General features: G+C 41.6%; 2 protein-coding genes across 2 annotated transcripts in view; one reads left to right on the top strand and one right to left on the bottom strand.

The window, feature by feature from the left end:
- Nucleotides 1–4,045, top strand: part of LOC109889248 (zinc finger CCHC domain-containing protein 14) — a 39,907-nt gene extending 35,862 nt beyond the window's left edge. The window contains exon 13 of the mRNA XM_020480550.2: nt 874–4,045. Coding sequence (XP_020336139.2) covers nt 874–929 — 56 coding nt within the window. The 3' untranslated portion in view covers nt 930–4,045. The remainder of the gene's footprint in view (nt 1–873) is intronic.
- On the bottom strand, nt 3,881–17,339 carry LOC109889247 (microtubule-associated proteins 1A/1B light chain 3B). The gene is made up of 4 exons (XM_020480549.2): nt 17,072–17,339; nt 6,848–6,903; nt 5,770–5,876; nt 3,881–5,622 (listed from the first exon to the last, which is right to left on the bottom strand). The coding sequence occupies exons 1-4, from the start codon at nt 17,109–17,111 to the stop codon at nt 5,448–5,450; spliced, it is 378 nt and encodes a 125-aa protein (XP_020336138.1). The 5' UTR covers nt 17,112–17,339; the 3' UTR covers nt 3,881–5,447.
- Between the last annotated feature and the right edge of the window lie 607 nt (nt 17,340–17,946).

Genomic DNA, 17,946 nt, shown 5'->3' with positions numbered 1-17,946 from the left:
TTTCTTGGCCCAAGCAAGTCTCTTCTTCTTATTGCTGTCATTTAGTAGTGGTTTCTTTGCAGCAATTCGACCATGAATAACTTGATTTACACAGTCTCCTCTGAACAGTTGACGTTGAGATGTGTCTGTTACTTGAACTCTACATTTATTTGGACTGCAATCTGAGGCTGGTAACTCTAATGAACGTATCCTCCTGCAGCAGAGGTAATTCTCGGTCTTCCTTTCCTGTGGCTGTCCTCATGAGAGCCAGTTTCATCATAGCGTTTGATGTTTTTTGCGACTGCACTTGAAGAAACTTTCAAAGTTCTTGAAATTTCCGGATTGACTGAGCTTAATTTCTTAAAGTAATGATGGACTGTCGCTTCTCTTTGCTTATTTGAGCTGTTCTTGCAGTAATATGGACTTGGTCTTTTACCAAACAGGGCTGTCTTCTGTATACCACCCCTACCTTGTCACAACACAACTAATTGGGTCAAACGCATTAAGAAGGAAAGAAATTCCACAAATTAACTTTTAACAGGGCACACCTGTTAATTGAAATGAATTCTAAGTGACTATCTCATAAAGCTGGTTGAGAGAATGCCAGAGCTGTCACCAAGGCAAAGGGTGGTACTTTGAAGAATCTCAAATATAAAATATATTTTTTATATATGTTTATCACTTTTTTGGTTACTACATGATTCCATATGTGTTATTTAATCGTTTTGATGTCTTCACTATTATTCTACAATTTAGAAAATAGTCAAAATAAAGAAAACCCCTTGAATGAGTAGGTGTGTCCCAACGTTTGACTGGTACTGTATATTTTTTATATCTACAGAAACCTCTTAGGGAACTTGACATATTGACCGTAATTGGTATTTTGTTTTTCAGGCACATTTCGGCTGAAGTATGCTCCTAAATCAGACAGCCAGGACTCAGGGGACTAAGAAAAACTCCTGTGATCTCACACCTGCGCACATCAGCACCTTATGTTCCTCAGATTGGAGGAGCTCCTTTCATTGACGTGACTCTTTGAACCCCAGGCACAGTTTTGATGGTAGGCTGGTGAATGGTGGCCACTCAACTCAACTTAGATTCTTGCTTGAGACCATGAAGAAAGTGAAATTATAGAGTCAATTTGGAGGGTGCTATTTTAGATTTTTTTAAATATATTTTTTTACCTTTATTTAACTAGGCAAGTCAGTTAAGAACCAATTCTTGTTTTCAATGACGGCCTAGGAATAGTGGGTTAACTGCCATGTTCAGGGGCAAAACAACAGATTTGTATTAGTTCCAGTCCATCTATAACAGATGATTTTGGTCAAAGGAAAAAATTTAAATATGACAAAACTCCTCACGCTACTCAGGTCACACCTGTGTCACTCAGTTCTGTAGCCAGACCCAACCCTTTCAAAACAAGTCATGTACTGTTCTAAGACAAGATGGCCTTTTAAATTGCTCTGGAGAAGAAAGTTGGATGTATATCTGAGAGGATGATGAAGTGTGAATGTAAAGACATAAGATGACTGCCAAATAATGCACATTGACTGACTGTCTGCCAAATCCCCCTCCTCTGGAACAAAGCATGTCTCTGAGGAAACAAGGAAGTACTTCTGTAATTTCCCTTTGTGTTGCCAGACAGCACAGGGGAAGAGGAAGTGAAACAAACAAGTGCTTTATTCAAGAAATCATTCACTGTGGGTACTTAGCCCTGTACAGTGCAGGTATTAATGATGAAAAGAAACAGATGGTGCCAGCATTACTAAGATGTGCCATTGATTTTGTTTTGTGCCGAACTGCCTGGAAATTATTCCAAACTTGTTTAATAATTTAGAAGTTTAGAAGTTGGAGCAGTCTAATTGTTATAATCACCACCCAAAATGGGTGGTGGTGAAATGTAAGAGGATCCTTTTTGAGAAAGATTAGATATTGAATGTGTCAGTGAATGTCTCCTTAAGTTGCCACCATGGTGTGGCATGTGAAGCACTTTTATGAGACTGGCTGGTCCCAGGCCATTGGATGTGAGTGTGACATGAGGACAGTGGTCCTCAAGGATGGACAAGTTATTATAGGTTTGTTGTGTTGCACTGGAGTGTCCCTAGCCAGGTATGGAGGACACAATTCAGTCATAAGGGACATTTATTTGATAATGATCATATGTACCAATAAACACTTGCACCTATTGCTTCCAATAGATAGTCAAGACTTCGACAAAATCAGGATCAACTTGGAGTTCCATTCTGGTGGATGTGATATTTGTAGGTAAGGATCAGGAAGTGGTCACTGAAGATCAAGGAATTGTAGGACAATCCAGGATTGTATCTTGACTATCTGTACAGTATTGCATGTCAGGGACTGTTGTCAAAAATGTTTTGACCACATCCATGCTGTTTATGGTCTAGGTCTCATGGGAGTAAGAGAGTTTACAGTAGGCACATTATGGCTGCAGAGCAAACATGATTCTCTGGTGGTTCATTTGTTTTTACACTGTTCTGTAACATTGTGCTTAGTTAATCAAATCAAATCAAATCAAATTTATTTATATAGCCCTTCGTACATCAGCTGATATCTCAAAGTGCTGTACAGAAACCCAGCCTAAAACCCCAAACAGCAAGCAATGCAGGTGGAGAAGCACGGTGGCTAGGAAAAACTCCCTAGAAAGGCCAATACCTAGGAAGAAACCTAGAGAGGAACCAGGCTATGTGGGGTGGCCAGTCCTCTTCTGGCTGTGCCGGGTGGAGATTATAACAGAACATGGTCAAGATGTTCAATGTTCATAAATGACCAGCATGGTCGAATAATAATAAGGCAGAACAGTTGAAACTAGAGCAGCAGCACAGTCAGGTGGAAGTTGAAACTGGAGCAGCAGCATGGCCAGGTAGACTGGGGACAGCAAGGAGTCATCATGTCAGGTAGTCCTGGGGCATGGTCCTAGGGCTCAGGTCAGTTGAAACTGGAACAGCAGCATGGCCAGGTGGACTGGGGACAGCAAGGAGTCATCATGTCAGGTAGTCCTGGGGCATGGTCCTAGGGCTCAGGTCCTCCGAGAGAGAGAAAGAAAGAGAGAAGGAGAGAATTAGAGAACGCACACTTAGATTCACACAGGACACCGAATAGGACAGGAGAAGTACTCCAGATATAACAAACTGACCCCAGCCCCCCGACACATAAGCTACTGCAGCATAAATACTGGAGGCTGAGACAGGAGGGGTCAGGAGACACTGTGGCCCCATCCGAGGACACCCCCGGACAGGGCCAAACAGGAAGGATATAACCCCACCCACTTTGCCAAAGCACAGCCCCCACACCACACCCAGGTTCATGCTGCAAACATTTTGTGTAAACAAATTAGATTTATAATCACGTCTTTATATCATTAAAATAAAATAGTGAAATTATTGACCATGGGAAATCATGTTTGTGCACAAAGCTGTGCATCCTAGATGCCTTAGCAACCCTGCATGGTACAATCATTTACTAAAGAAAATGTATGGCCATAATAAAATTATACTGCATTTTTGCTTCTGGAACAGTTTCAGCTTACTTGGTTCCAATGAGATTCTTGTCAAACATAGAATGACATGTAATTAGCTGGTATTATTTGACTGTAATGTAGCAATTGTCTTAGTCAATAGCTATGCATGTTTGATTTAAAAGGTGTTTTAAAACATTTGGTATTATTGTGAAGCAGATTTGAACTTGAAGGTCAGATCCTGTTTTATTTTTTTTATGTCAGATTTTTGTATCGTATGGTGTAGTGTGTTTTAAGATTTACTTGTTTTATATACTGCATGAAAAACATTGTAAAAAGCATTTTGTTTTCTGATTTCATTGGCAACACAGTGTCTAATACCAGCATAGGCGTTCTAGATGGGGAACACAACACAGAAACGTTTACATCGTTTACATTTTTTTTTATTCATAAAATACCAACATAAATACAAGAAAAGGTTGTAATACTGCTGTAAATATGAAGAATGAGTGGCAAACACAGGAGAATGCAGAGGAACATTGGGTTGATAACTGTACCATTCCTCTGTTATTAAACCCTCAATCAAACTGATCATAGAATCATTCTTATTCATTATGCACAAGTATAGCATATGGACATTTGTACAACGAAGCAAAATCACATTGAATGAAAAAATAAAGATGGAACTGCCAAAAATGCTGACATAAAAAGGCATCTAACATTTTAAACAGTTGAGGACAGCGAGAGGGAAGAGGACACAAGTCAGCACACATTATAAAGGTGTAAATAACCCTCTATTAAACAAATTGAATATTCTAAAAGTGTGATGCCACCCAGAGATGAGCTCTGTCCGGAGCCCTAGGGCAGGTCTAGGTGGGGGAGAGATGGACAGACCCAGCCCATGATGCCCGCCCAGTCCTAACTGGCCACCAACCCCACATCAGTGACCCTTTCAACACACGTGCAATTCCATCATCATGTCCTATCATAGTGATCAAGGTCAGTTTATTATTCCTTTCATTTGTCCAATATCTGTACACACAGAGGCAAATCTCTTATTACAATCATCAAAGCAGGTTTTCGGTAGCATAGCATTTTAAAAAAAGACGTTTTTTTTTAAACAAGTCCCTCACATCTCTTCTATGTGGAGACATTTACGACAAAGGCAGGGAAATAAAAACATATTTGAAAAAGGACCTTCGTTTTCATTAAGGAGAAAATTGTACTTATCGCTGAACCCATAACCATTATAAAGACAGGGGGAGGTGAATGCTAAACTGAACACACATTAACATGTAAACCTTAAAAACTATAGTTTGCCAAAGTAAAGACTAAAAAGGAAATAGAAACAGTAATTTTGTCACAGCGGTTAAGACTATTGGCCTAAGTCACCCATCACAGGAGACTTTACCACATGATGACACATGTTGTGGCAGTAATGTCCCATGTCAGTCAAACTGGATTCAACTAAACTGTTACAAAATTCCTAAGCAGCTGTTGTGATTGAAGCTTCATCCAAAAGACTGAGCTCATTCAAGTTTAGAAAACCCAACCAGTGGAAAAGAAAAGATGGGGTTTGCTGTATCTGAACTCAACCGTGATGGACTCAAGCAGGGATTTAACATGTAACATGTTTGAAACTTGTGCGAGCGAACTCAAGCTGAACTGGCAATCATCTCTGCTATACTAATCCATCCTATACAACAAAACCCAAACAAACTATTTAATCCCTTTCCCTAAACACATGGCTGAATGTATGGGTAAGGGACAGAGTATGAGAAGGTGCAGGATAGGGCTTTTAATAACTATAAGGGGCCCTTTAGCGCATGGGAGAAGAGGTCGGCTGGTTCCTATGGTCTTCGCTAAGGTTGTAAAGCAAGCATGGGTTGGAGGGAAGGCAGGGGGATAGGTCTGTATTTAGGAACGAAGGATCAGGTAGGGGGGGTGGTAGATAGTATCAATGTCAGAGTGCTGGCGTGGTGGTGGGAGGCTGTTACTGGGGGGCCATGGTTCCGAAGGTCTCCTGCGAGGCGTACACCATGTAGAGGAAGCCATCGTCGTCCTTCTCGCGCTCGTATACCTCAGCGATGGCTGCCGACACGGACACCATGCTGTGGCCATTCACCAGCAGGAAGAAGGCCTGGTTGGAGTTCAGCTGGAGGCGCCTCCTGGTGGGACAAAGATACATGGACAAAGAGTTCAGCACATCAGATCCACACATTGGTAGAAGTACATTTGCTGTAGTGAGTGCCTGATAAATTGATGTAAGTAAATACAGAGAAGGTCGAAGATAATGTAACATCATGAAACAGCACCTGATGATTTTGATCAGTTCACTCATGTTGACATGGTCAGGAACCAGGAACTTGGTTTTATCCAGGATGGGCAGCTGCTTCTCTCCCTTGTATCTCTCAATGATGACCTTAAAGGAAGCAGAGGAAACATCTTGTTATAGAGCTCACTGTCCCCACAGCACACCATGCAAGAAGGAGTCACATTACCAAGACCATAGAAATAGAATGGGCTCCAGAACCTCTAACCCTGGCGATATGACTGGTAAACTCAGGTGTACACCCGCAATGGCTGCCTAGTATTGTAATTTATTGTAATTTATTTAGTTGAGTCAACTAATCACAGCACATATTGATGGGTACACTTCCTGCTTTCATTTCCAGCTTTGCCCATCGCAATGACCGCCATCATTGACCTGAATGGGGACGCCCGTTCCATTTATTATATTTCTATGACCAAGACACAGCTAGTGTCAGTCAGAGGGGGAGGGGCATTACTCAGGATTTTGGGGCCCCTGGACAGACAATGGTAAGGATCAGGAAGTGGTCATGTACTGTAACTGAGGCCCTTTCAGTCAGTCAGTCAGAGTGTGTGTGTGGAGGAGAGAGGCAGCAGATGGAAGGTTAAGAGAGATATTCAATCTGATATGTAGTCTGTTTGGGTCCTGACACATGGCTAACACAGAGACGGTTCCATACCCTTCTACCTATTCTTCATGAGAATATCTGTTAGGAAGGATAACCTCTGTTGAGGAAAGCATTGGATGGGTCTGTATTTAGGAATATTCTCTATCCCAATTTATAAACTGGGTGGTTCGAGCCCTGAATCCTGATTGGCTGACAACCGTGGTATATCAGACCATATACCACGACAAAACATGTATTTTTACTGCTCTAATTAAGTTGGTAACCAGTTTATAATAGCAATAAGGAACCTCTGGGGTTTGTGGTAATAGCTGTATCTGGGCACTCTGCGTTGCGTCGTACATAAGAACAGCCCTTAGCCGTGGTATATTGGCCATTCACCACATCCCCTCATGCCTTATCGCTTAAGTATATTATATCTTTGCATGGTTGTGGTGGTAATAGATCTGATACTAACCGGAATCTTGTTGGGGTGCTGCTCTCGGATCAGTCGTACATCATCTACTCTCTGCTCTGTGGACACAAGGAAGAGAGAACAGGTGAGATGACAAAACAACTATCAGACTATCTGTTCTATATCCCATCTGCCTTTCACACAGGTAACTCAAAGGAAAAATATATGTTGCCCATTTATCTCAAACCCCCTATGGTTATAGACAATACAATTAGCGCAGCAAACCAGGTAATGAATCAACTCAGACCATAAATGAAACAGCAAGTGAACATAATATTTTCTAAACTAATCCCATCCTGCTGAACTTTGCAACTCGGTGGCCATTTGCAACAAGGCCAAAACAACGGTTTCCATGGCACCAGATAAGGCCTTGGGCCTCTTTGTTTACACACAAACCCTGGGTCAGTTTTGACTGATGGACAGAAGAAACAACACCACAAGTGCCTGGAAGGATGGACCTCTTGATCCCAATTGCTCCACTAAAATGTTCATATTTAGGGAATTCTATCCAGAAATACATGAGAGATTTTTACAGGAATAATAATTAACTTTGCTCTTAAGTAAATACAATAGACTTAAAGAGACAGTTCAGACAAATTGTTTTCTCAAAGGAGTCTTTTAGAGTTGAATATTGTATATAAATTCATTCATATGATTATATAAAGGCTGAAGGCTTAAAAACAGCCGTTACTATATCTAGACCTACACTGAGTGTACAAACAATAGGAACACCTTCATAATATTGAGTTGGACCCCCTATTGCCCTCAGAACAGCCTCAATTCTTCAGGGCATGGACTCTACAAGGTGTTGAAAATGCTCCACAGGGATGCTTGTCCATTGTTGACTCCAATGCTTCCCACAGTTGTGTCAAGTTAGCTGGATGTCCTTTGGGTGGTGGACCATTCTTGATACACACTGTTGAGAGTGAAAAACCCAGCAGCGTTGCAGTTCTTGACACACTCAAACCGGTTCACCTGGCACCTACTACCATACCCTGTTCAAAGGCACTGAAATATTTTGTCTTGCCCATTCACCCTCTGAATGGCACACATACACAATCCATGTCTCAAGGCTTAAAACTCTTTCTTTAACCTGTCTCCTGCCTTTCATCTACACTGATTGAAGTGGATTTCACCAGTTAAATGTAATTAAATGTCATCTACGTAATCCCCAAATGTAATTATTTATCATGAGAGGGCCATAATGCTGCATACTCAAAGAAAGGTTAAAATCTCAACTTTCTGGCAAAAATTGTTATAAATTGCTGAGATGTAGTCACTTTTGAGGACACAAGCTCAAGTACACTTTTTTTTTTTACATTTGGAAATTAAATATTTTATGATGTATTCCATATTCAACAAAACGGTATGAATAAGGCTTATAAGGAAGGTGAAATCTTATAGTTTGTCGTTTCATAATTTGATTATGCTATATTTAGAAAGTATATAAGTCATTTCCACTGTTAAATACATATTTATATGTTTAGTGTTAGAGAAAATGTACATATTTTCTAAAGGTCTCTCTTGATCAAAACGTCTGCCAGCATCGCTGTGAACGTCAGTTCTAGCTTGGCTTCCTGAACTCGTTAGGAACTCGCCTCATATTAATCTTATGTGTCTAGGACAAACAATGTTTTTTTTGTTTGTTTAAAATATATGAAATATTTTAGATCAATGGCTATAAATCGATCATTGAATGTGCTACTGTAGGGCTGGGCGGTATACCGTATTTTACTATATACCGGAATTTATGCACGGACCGGTTTGAGTTTTTACTTCACCTTCTATAACGGTATTTTAAATGTTTGGTTTGTTAAATGTAATATACATTTTTATAGTTTACTCGGCTACTCAGTCATCCCTTTCTCCATGCCGCTTTCCACAGACCTAGTCCCACCCCGTCACTCAAGGGGTGCATTTGTTGTTGCTTGACCACGAGATACTTTCATTCAGTCTGCATGGTCAATGCAGCACATGCAACAATGTTGATGACAACGATGTTGTTTACACTTTGATCTTAATGTAAATCCACAAGCGTTCTATGATTACAATAATAGTTTGTGTTTCTTACATCTGCAAACAGCTAGTTTATTTTCTTAGCAAGTTAAGCTAAACCGTGTTAGCCACTAATGCTAATCGCTAGTCAGCTGGCTAGCTAATAAAAGTACGGAGTCAGAGCAAACGTAGCTAGCTAATGCAGCCTGATACCAATACTGGTGGAGGCTTAAATCAGCATGTTGTTTGTGCAACAGTATCTTCTAAATCAAAGAGGAATAGGAGAAGCATGAATATGTTGGCTATATGAATAAAGAGGTCATGTAACTAAAGATTATAGGGTCCCCAAGGAAACACTGAACATCAATTTGGTTCCTACCCTGTCACAATAACTCGTCCATGGCATTTTCATTCGTCGTCATGTCAAAAACTGTATTCAAAGTGCCTACTATTATTTATATTCAAACTATAGAATTATAATAAACATTCTATTTCCATGATTCCAAAAGTTCACCCAGGTGTTTTGATCTAAATCGCAATTGCAACATTTGGTTAAAAATAAGGCCTAGTATTTTTGCCATATCGTGGCAGGTTGGAAATGATCTCAAATGAGTGCAGGAAATGCAGAATTAGGTTGAAGTTGAATTGAACAGTATAAAACAATCAGAATGGAGAAATAATTTAGAATATATATGTATTGCCACCCTAGGGTCACGCACTACTCAAAGCAAATGTAGAATTTTTATTAATCAAAAACATAAAATATTGTCAAATAGTCATTCCGTAAAAAAAGTGAAAAATACCATATGATATATTTTGGCCATATCGCCCAGCTACCATGGTAAAACCACTCCCTACAGCTGCGCTACAATGTAACGATTGCAGGCATGTGCATTGTCAGTGGTTGTGAGGTAAGAGTTGATGGACAGTCGTAAGAGCAAATGAAATATTATGAAGGAGGACATCCCAGATTCAAGTGGTTTCAGATTTCACATTCCACTTCACACAGGCACAGAAGAAATGCTACGGTGTCTGTGGGAACCATGGCTTTCGCTCAATGTGAGCCATTTTGATCTACGGTGTACACAGATCGATTTATAAGCGGAAATGTCGGTCGGAACCAGTACCATGCACATCTAAGAGGTTTTAAAAAGTGACATCTCTTAGGGATCAAAGACTAGGGATCAAACCTACATATATATTTTTTCCCCCGCATTGTTTGAAACTCATTTTGTACATAATGTTGCTGCTTCCGTCTCTTATGATCAAAAAGAGCTTCTGGACATCAGAACAGTGATTACCCACCTCAAAATGTACAAAGATTTTTCTTTAACGAGTCAGACGCGAAGGATATACTGCTTTGTCGAGACAAGGCCCAAATCCCTGTCATCCGCGTGTAGAAAAGACGGAGAAAAAGTGGGAGAAGGGCGGGGTGCCTTGTAAAAATTTGCTGACGAGTAGGTAAACCACCACCACCCTCCGTATTATTGGCCAACGTGCAACCACTTTTTAAAAAAAATGGCCAATCTACAAGACTATCCTACCAACGGGATTTTAAAAAACTGTAATATCTTATGTTTCACCAAGACATGGTTAAACGACGACAAAGATAATATAGAGTTGACTGGCTTCTTCATTCATCGGCAGGACAGATCAGCGACAGTGGGGAGAACAAGTACTTGACACACTGCCGATTTTGCAGGTTTTCCTACTTACAAAGCATGTAGAGGTCTGTAATTTTTTTATCATAGGTACACATCAACTGTGAGAGACAGAATCTAAAACAAAAATCCAGAAAATCACATTGTATGATTTTTAAGTAATTAATTTAGCATTTTATTGCATGACATAAGTATTTGATACATCAGAAAAGCAGAACTTAATTTTTGGTACAGAAAGCTTTGTTTGCAATTACAGAGATCATACGTTTCCTGTAGTTCTTGACCAGGTTTGCACACACTGCAGCAGGGATTTTGGCCCACTCCTCCATACAGACCTTCTCCAGATCCTTCAGGTTTCAGGGCTGTCGCTGGGCAATACGGACTTTCAGCTCCCTCCAAAGATTTTCTATTGGGTTCAGGTCTGGAGACTGGCCAGGCCACTCCAGGACCTTGAGATGCTTCTTACGGAGCCACTCCTTAGTAGTCCTGGCTGTGTGTTTCGGGTCGTTGTCATGCTGGAAGACCCAGCCACGGCCCATCTTCAATGCTCTTACTGAGGGAAGGAGGTTGTTGGCCAAGATCTCGCGATACATGGCCCCATCCATCCTCCCCTCAATACGGTGCAGTCGTCCTGCCCCCTTTGCAGAAAAGCATCCCCAAAGAATGATGTTTCCACCTGCATGCTTCACGGTGGGGTGGTGTTCTTGGGGTTGTACTAATCCCTCTTCTTCCTCCAAACACGGCGAGTGGAGTTTAGACCAGAAAGCTCTATTTTTGTCTCATCAGACCACATGACCTTCTCCCATTCCTCCTCTGGATCATCCAGATGGTCATTGGCAAACTTCAGACGGACCTGGAAATGCACTGGCTTGAGCAGGGGGACCTTGCGTGCACTGCAGGATTTTAATCCATGACGGCGTAGTGTGTTACTAATGGTTTTCTTCGAGACTGTGGTCCCAGCTCTCTTCAGGTCATTGACCAGGTCCTGCCGTGTAGTTCTGGGTTGATCCCTCGCCTTACTCATGATCATTGATGCCCCATTAGGTGAGATCTTGCATGGAGCCCCAGACCGAGGGTGATTGAGCATCATCTTGAACTTCTTCCATTTTCTAATAATTGCGCCAACAGTTGTTGCCTTCTCACCAAGCTGCTTGCCTATTGTCCTGTAGCCCATCCCAGGCTTGTACAGGTCTACAATTGTATCCCTGATGTCCTTACACAGCTCTCTGGTCTTGGCCATTGTGGAGAGGTTGGAGTGTGTTTGATTGAGTGTGTGGACAGGTGTCTTTTATACAGGTAACGAGTTCAAACAGGTGCAGTTAATACAGGTAATGAGTGGAGAACAGGAGGGATTCTTAAAGAAAAACTAACAGGTCTGTGAGAGCCGGAATTCTTACTGGTTGGTAGGTGATCAAATACTTATGTCATGCAATAAAATGAAAATGAATTACTTAAAAATCATACAATGTGATTTTCTGGATTTTTGTTTTAGATTCCGTCTCTCACAGTTGAAGTGTACCTATGATAAATTACATACATGCTTTGTAAGTAGGAAAACCTGCAAAATCGGCAGTGTATCAAATACTTGTTCTCCCCACTGTATGTCTACTAAGACGAGGGGCGGGAGTGTGTGTCTATTTGTCAATAACTGCTGGTGTGCAATGTCTAATATTAAAGAAGTCTCGAGGTATTGCTCACCTGAGGTAGAATATCACATGATATGCTGTAGACCACACTATCTATATTACTCATAGCAGTCTATTTACCACCACAAACTGATGCTGGCACTAAGACCGCACTCAACGAACTTAAATCCGTTTTAACCTAATTTCTACCAGCATGTCACATGTGCAACCAGAGGGAGACCACCTTGACACCACACACAGTGACCGTACATACATATGCCAACCAGAAGCCATGGAATACAGGCAACATCCGCACCGAGCTAAAGGCTAGAGCTGCCGCTTTCAATGAGGGGGACACTAATCCGGATGCCATGTCCTCAGACAAATCCCTTCATGTCCTCAGACAAACCAAACAGGCAAAGTGTCAATACAGGACAAATTTTGAATCCTACCACACTGGATCTGGCAGGGTTTGAAAAAACTGACTACAAAGGGAAACCCAGCCACGAGCTGCCCAGTGACACGAGCCTACCAGACGAGCTAAATGCCTTTTATGCTCACTTCGAGGCAAGCAACACTGAAGCATGCATGAGAGCACCAGCTGTTCTGGACGACTGTGTGATCACGCTCTCCGTAGCCAATGTGAGCAAGACCTTTAAACAGGTCAACATTCAAAGCCGCGGGGCCAGACGGATACCACGACGTGTATTCAAAGCATGCGCGAACCTAGCAAGTATCTTCACTGACATTTTCAACCTCTCACTGATTGAGTCTGTAATACCTACATGTTTCAAACAGACCGCCATAGTCCCTGTGACCAAGAAAGCAAAGTTAACCTGCCTAAATTATTACCGCCCCGTAGCACTCACGTCAGTAGCCATGAAGTGCTTTGAAAGGCTGGTCATGGCTCACATCAACACCATCATGCCGGAAACCCTAGACCCACAATTCGCATACCGCCCCAACAGATCCACAGATGACACAATCTCAAATCGAACTCCACACTGCCCTTTCCCACCTGGATAAAAGAAACACCTATGTAAGAATGCTGTTCCCTGACTACAGCTCAGCATTCAACACCAGTGCCCACAAAGCTCATCACTAAGCTAAGGACCCTCAGACTAAACACCTCCCTCTGCAACTGGATCCTGGACTTCCTGACAGGCTGCCCCCAGGTGGTAAAGGAGGCAACAACACATCTGCCACGCTGATTCTCAACACTGGGGCCACTCAGGAGTGTATGCTTAATCCCCTCCTGTACTCCCAAGACTGCTTGGCCAAGCACGACTCCAACACCATCATTATGTTTGCTGACGACACAACAGTGGTAGGCCTGATCACCGACAACGATAAGACAGCCTATAGGGAGGTGGTCAGAGAACTGGCAGTGTAGTGCCAAGACAACAACTTCTCCCTCAATGTGAGCATGACCAAGGCGCTGATCATGGACTATGGGAAAAGGAGGGCCGAACAGGCCCCCATTAATATTGATGGGCTGAAGTGGAGCGGGTTGAGAGTTAAGTTCCTTGGTGTCCACATCGCCAAAGAACTATCCTGGTCCAAACTCACCAAGACAGTTGTGAAGAGGGCACGACAACACCTTTCCCCCTCAGGAGAGTGAAAAGATTTTACATGGGTCCCCAGATCCTCCGAAAGTTCTACAGCTACACAATCGAGAGCATCCTGACCAGTTGCATCACTGCCTGGTATGGCAACTGCTCGGTGTCTGACCGTAAGGCGCTACAGAGGGTAGTGCGTATGACCCAGTACATCACTGGGGCCAAGCTTCCTGATATCCAGGACACAGGATCCAGGAAGGCCCAAAAAAATTGTCAGACTCCAGTCACCCAAGTCATAGACTGTTCTCTCTGCGACCGCACGGCAAGCGGCACCGGGGAGCCATGTCTTGGAACAAAAGGCTCCTTAATAGTTTCTACCCACAAGCCATAAGACTGCTGAATAATTAATCAAATGGCCACTCGGACTATTTACATTGACACCCCCCTCCCTTTGTTTTTACACTGCTGCTACTCACCGTTTATTTCCTATGCATAGTCACTTTACAAATTACCTCAACTAACCTGTATCCCCGCACATTGACTCGGTACCGGTCTCGCTATTGTTATGTAATTTTCTTGTGTTACTTTTTTAATTTGATATATTTATATATTTTTTAAACTTGAGTTTATTTATAAAATACTTTCTTAAATCCATTTCTTGAACTGCATTGTTGGATAAGGGCTTGTAAGTAATAATTTCATGGTAAGGTCTACCTACACCTGCTGTATTCGGCGCATGTGACAAATACAATTTGATTAAAATACTGTCAAAAGTGCTGTCAGACTGATTTGTAATAGACTGCCATAGCCGCAATTAATAAAGTAAACATTGGCCGTTGATTACATCACTTTTTTCACCACATGGGGTACCGCCCATGTTCTCAGATAACACATGAACTAGAGTGATGCTGTGAAGTCAGCACGTTCCTAGTGTGGAGGACAACCTCCCGAAAATGTGGTTTTGAGCGATGTAAGTAAAGAAAACTGACCCAGAAGTGTTTTTCTGTTGTAGAGCTGTGTATAGTTGTTTAAGGTTCCAGTTACAAAAACATGAAATTATGGCTGATAGTACAACTAAAACAGATATTGTGCACTTCTCGCCCAGTCTGTCCTCAGATTAGACATAACATAGTTACTGTGAATCCGGGACACACAAATTAGTATGATATATTTGGTATGGTTAGGCTGCGATTTAGGTAATATTCTGAATGGAGTTATTTTTAACTGTAGGATGTGAAAGCGCATGCAGCCTCAATTAGCCTAGCTAGATAACGCTAGCTAGCTTAACTAGCTTCTCCCGGATTGATGCAGTCAAGACAGGTACTACTTAATAATTTTTGATAAATAACCTAGCTATGGCAGCTATTAGTCTACTATAGCTGTGAGTAGGCCCCACTTGCTAGAGCGGCACCTCTCTGCCTTGTCTCGCGCATTATCAGCTCTGCTTAATAAATTAGCTTTAAAAAGGTACTTTTCTGTTGCTTTCCTCACTCAGATTGGATCGGGTCCGGATCCAATCAGGTCCATACGGAATGAGTCTAGTTGTCCTCGGGTCCGTTTGGAACGGGTTTCTATATTTAGAAAATGTATTTATGCATATCAGGTCTGGGTAGGAAAGCCCCAGGTCCAAAAGACCTCTACCCCTAACTTTAAATAAAGGAAAAATAAATAAATGAATCAGTAATAAATTACGAATTCTAGCTAGGTGGCTAACGTTGGCTAGGTGGAGTTAATTAAAAGAAAACAATACAACTTATTTTTTTTTTAACCTTTAGGCAAGTCAGTTAAGAACAAATTCTTATTTAACTGATGACCTAGGAACAGTTTGTTTAACTGCCTTGTTCAGGGGCAGAACAACAGATTTTTACCTTGTCAGCTCAGGGATTTGATCTAGCAACCTTTTGGTTACTTGCCCAACACTCTAACCACTAGGCTACCTGCCGCCCCACTAGGCTACCTGCTGACATTGGCTAGCTGGCTAACGTCGGCTGGGTTAGTGTTAAGGAGTTAAGTTAAAGGGTTAGCTAAAAGGGTTAACTAGTCAAGCCAGTTAAGAACAAATTCTTATTTACAATGACAGCCTTCCCAGGCCAAACCCAGACGATGCAATTATGAACCGCCCTATTCCAATCACGGCCAGATGTGATGTAACATGGATTTGAACCGAAAGAGGCAGTGACACCTCTTGCATTGAGAGGCAGTGTCTTAGACCACTGCGCCACTTGGAAGCCCAGTGGTTAGAGCGTTGGGCCAGTAACCGAAAAGTTGCTAGATCGAATCCCAGAGCTGACAAGGTAAAAATCTGTCTTTCTGCCCAGAAGTCATAATACAAATCACAACATATCATACTGAATGCAAAACATAACCAAAAGTAACATTGCAGTAGTTCAGTCGGAGTAAAAAACTAAAAGTTTTACTTTCGTCCAGGTTCTCCCTACTGTGGCAAAAAAAAGATTTCAAAATGGGGTCGCGGGCCAAAAAAGTTTCGGAATCCCTGAGTTAGGATAATTAGGTTAAGATTAAGAAAGGGGTTAGGGTTCGCTGAAAAGCTCTCCTAACCTGCTACGACAACTAACGTCCGGTCGTAGCTGTACTCCATCTAGTCACATCACAACCCTAAACAAGGAACCTCATCTCAGACGCAACACTGTATTGAACAAAGGCCTATTGACAGAAAGCGAAATTAACACGACAATCCATATTTGGTTTGTTATCTAGGTCTACATGATATAATGTTACAGTTAGCCTACAGACATTTGTTTTTGGCCCCTTCCCCCAAGGCCCTCTTTTCACCTCCGCAATCCGTCCCATCCCATCCCCCAATTTTGCAGCGCACTTCCCTGCATTTCGAGAAGAGCAATAGGCCTATGTAGCCTACTTGTTTTTTTTTTAAACATCCCTTTCCCAAACAAATTGAGCTCAACAGAATCCGATTATCGTTTCGCTGTCATTGACATACATTTTACAGAGACAGACATTGTAGGCTAAAGCCTACCAACTAAACACAACACCAATATTTGCTCAGTCTATTCGGATTGCATAACATGACCCACTGAGGATATAACCTTTTTTATTAGCCTAGATACAGCCACCACACGTAATTATCACGAATTTGTCGTTTTGAAAAGCCAAGTGTAGGCCTATATTATATCAAATTAATTATCTTCCAAATTTGTACCTAGACTGTTTATTGCCTTTGGCGTCTGGTCGAAGTTGAACTGATGAACTATTCAGACACTAGGGGCAATTGGGAAACCATCTGTTTTCCACATAAAAGATGACATTACGAAATAAGGATCCTTCAAATGTGAACAGTTACTAATTGAAATAACGACATAATCTATAAAATCAGATTCCAATGTTAAAATGTGTGGTGTTAGTACATACCAAATGTCCTCCTTTGTTTGAATGTCTTCTCTGAAGGCATATTTCACGCAGGTCAAACTGTTTCGTAAATGAGGCAAAAGATGCCTGTAAGAATGGGAAATATATTTTCAACCGTAGGCGATTTAAACTGTTGGGCGATCCAATACCAATTTTTTGTAAGAATAACAAATTATTTTACTCCTTTGATGTCGTTCGACTCCTTCCTTGCTATCTGCTGCGGAGTCTACAGCAAAACAAACCAGTCAGCTGATACTTGACGTCATTGAGAGAGAGAAATTACTCTGGTTCAGGTCTGGAGTGAATAATCTGAAAACCTGGCTAACGAACAATTCGACTCAAATTTGGCCTACAGATACAATTAGATAAGGTTTACTAAACTAATGCGTTATTAGTTGTTAGGAACATGTAGGAGGCCTTATTATTGTGCCGTGCTCATAGGCTATAAAATAATAGGTGAATGACATTCTGCACCTTGCTAATAGAAAAGAGGAGGAAAGACACTATGTTGATGATGATAATGTTTGCAAACACATTTACGTATACATTATTGCTATGCCCATAGAATAGGAAGCAATGTGAATTATAAAGTGGGTGGTTTGAGCCCTGAATGCTGATTGGCTGACAGCCGTGGTATATCAGACAATATACCACGGGTATGACAAAACATATATTTTTACTGCTCTAATTATGTTGGTAACCAGTTTATAATAGCAATAAGGCACCTTGGGGGTTTGTTACATATGGCCAATATACCATGGCTAAGGGCTGTGTACAGACACTCCGTGTTGCGTTGTGTGTAAAATAGCCCCGAGCCGTTGTATATTGGACATATACCATATGACATTAAAGCAAGCTAGTCATTTAGACAAGCCAAA

Source organism: Oncorhynchus kisutch, linkage group LG4 (genome assembly GCF_002021735.2).
Source record: "Oncorhynchus kisutch isolate 150728-3 linkage group LG4, Okis_V2, whole genome shotgun sequence".
Classification (NCBI taxonomy): Eukaryota; Metazoa; Chordata; class Actinopteri; order Salmoniformes; family Salmonidae; genus Oncorhynchus; species Oncorhynchus kisutch.
The sequence above is the reverse complement of the archived record's forward strand: the minus strand, read 5'-3'. Positions and strand labels throughout refer to the sequence as shown.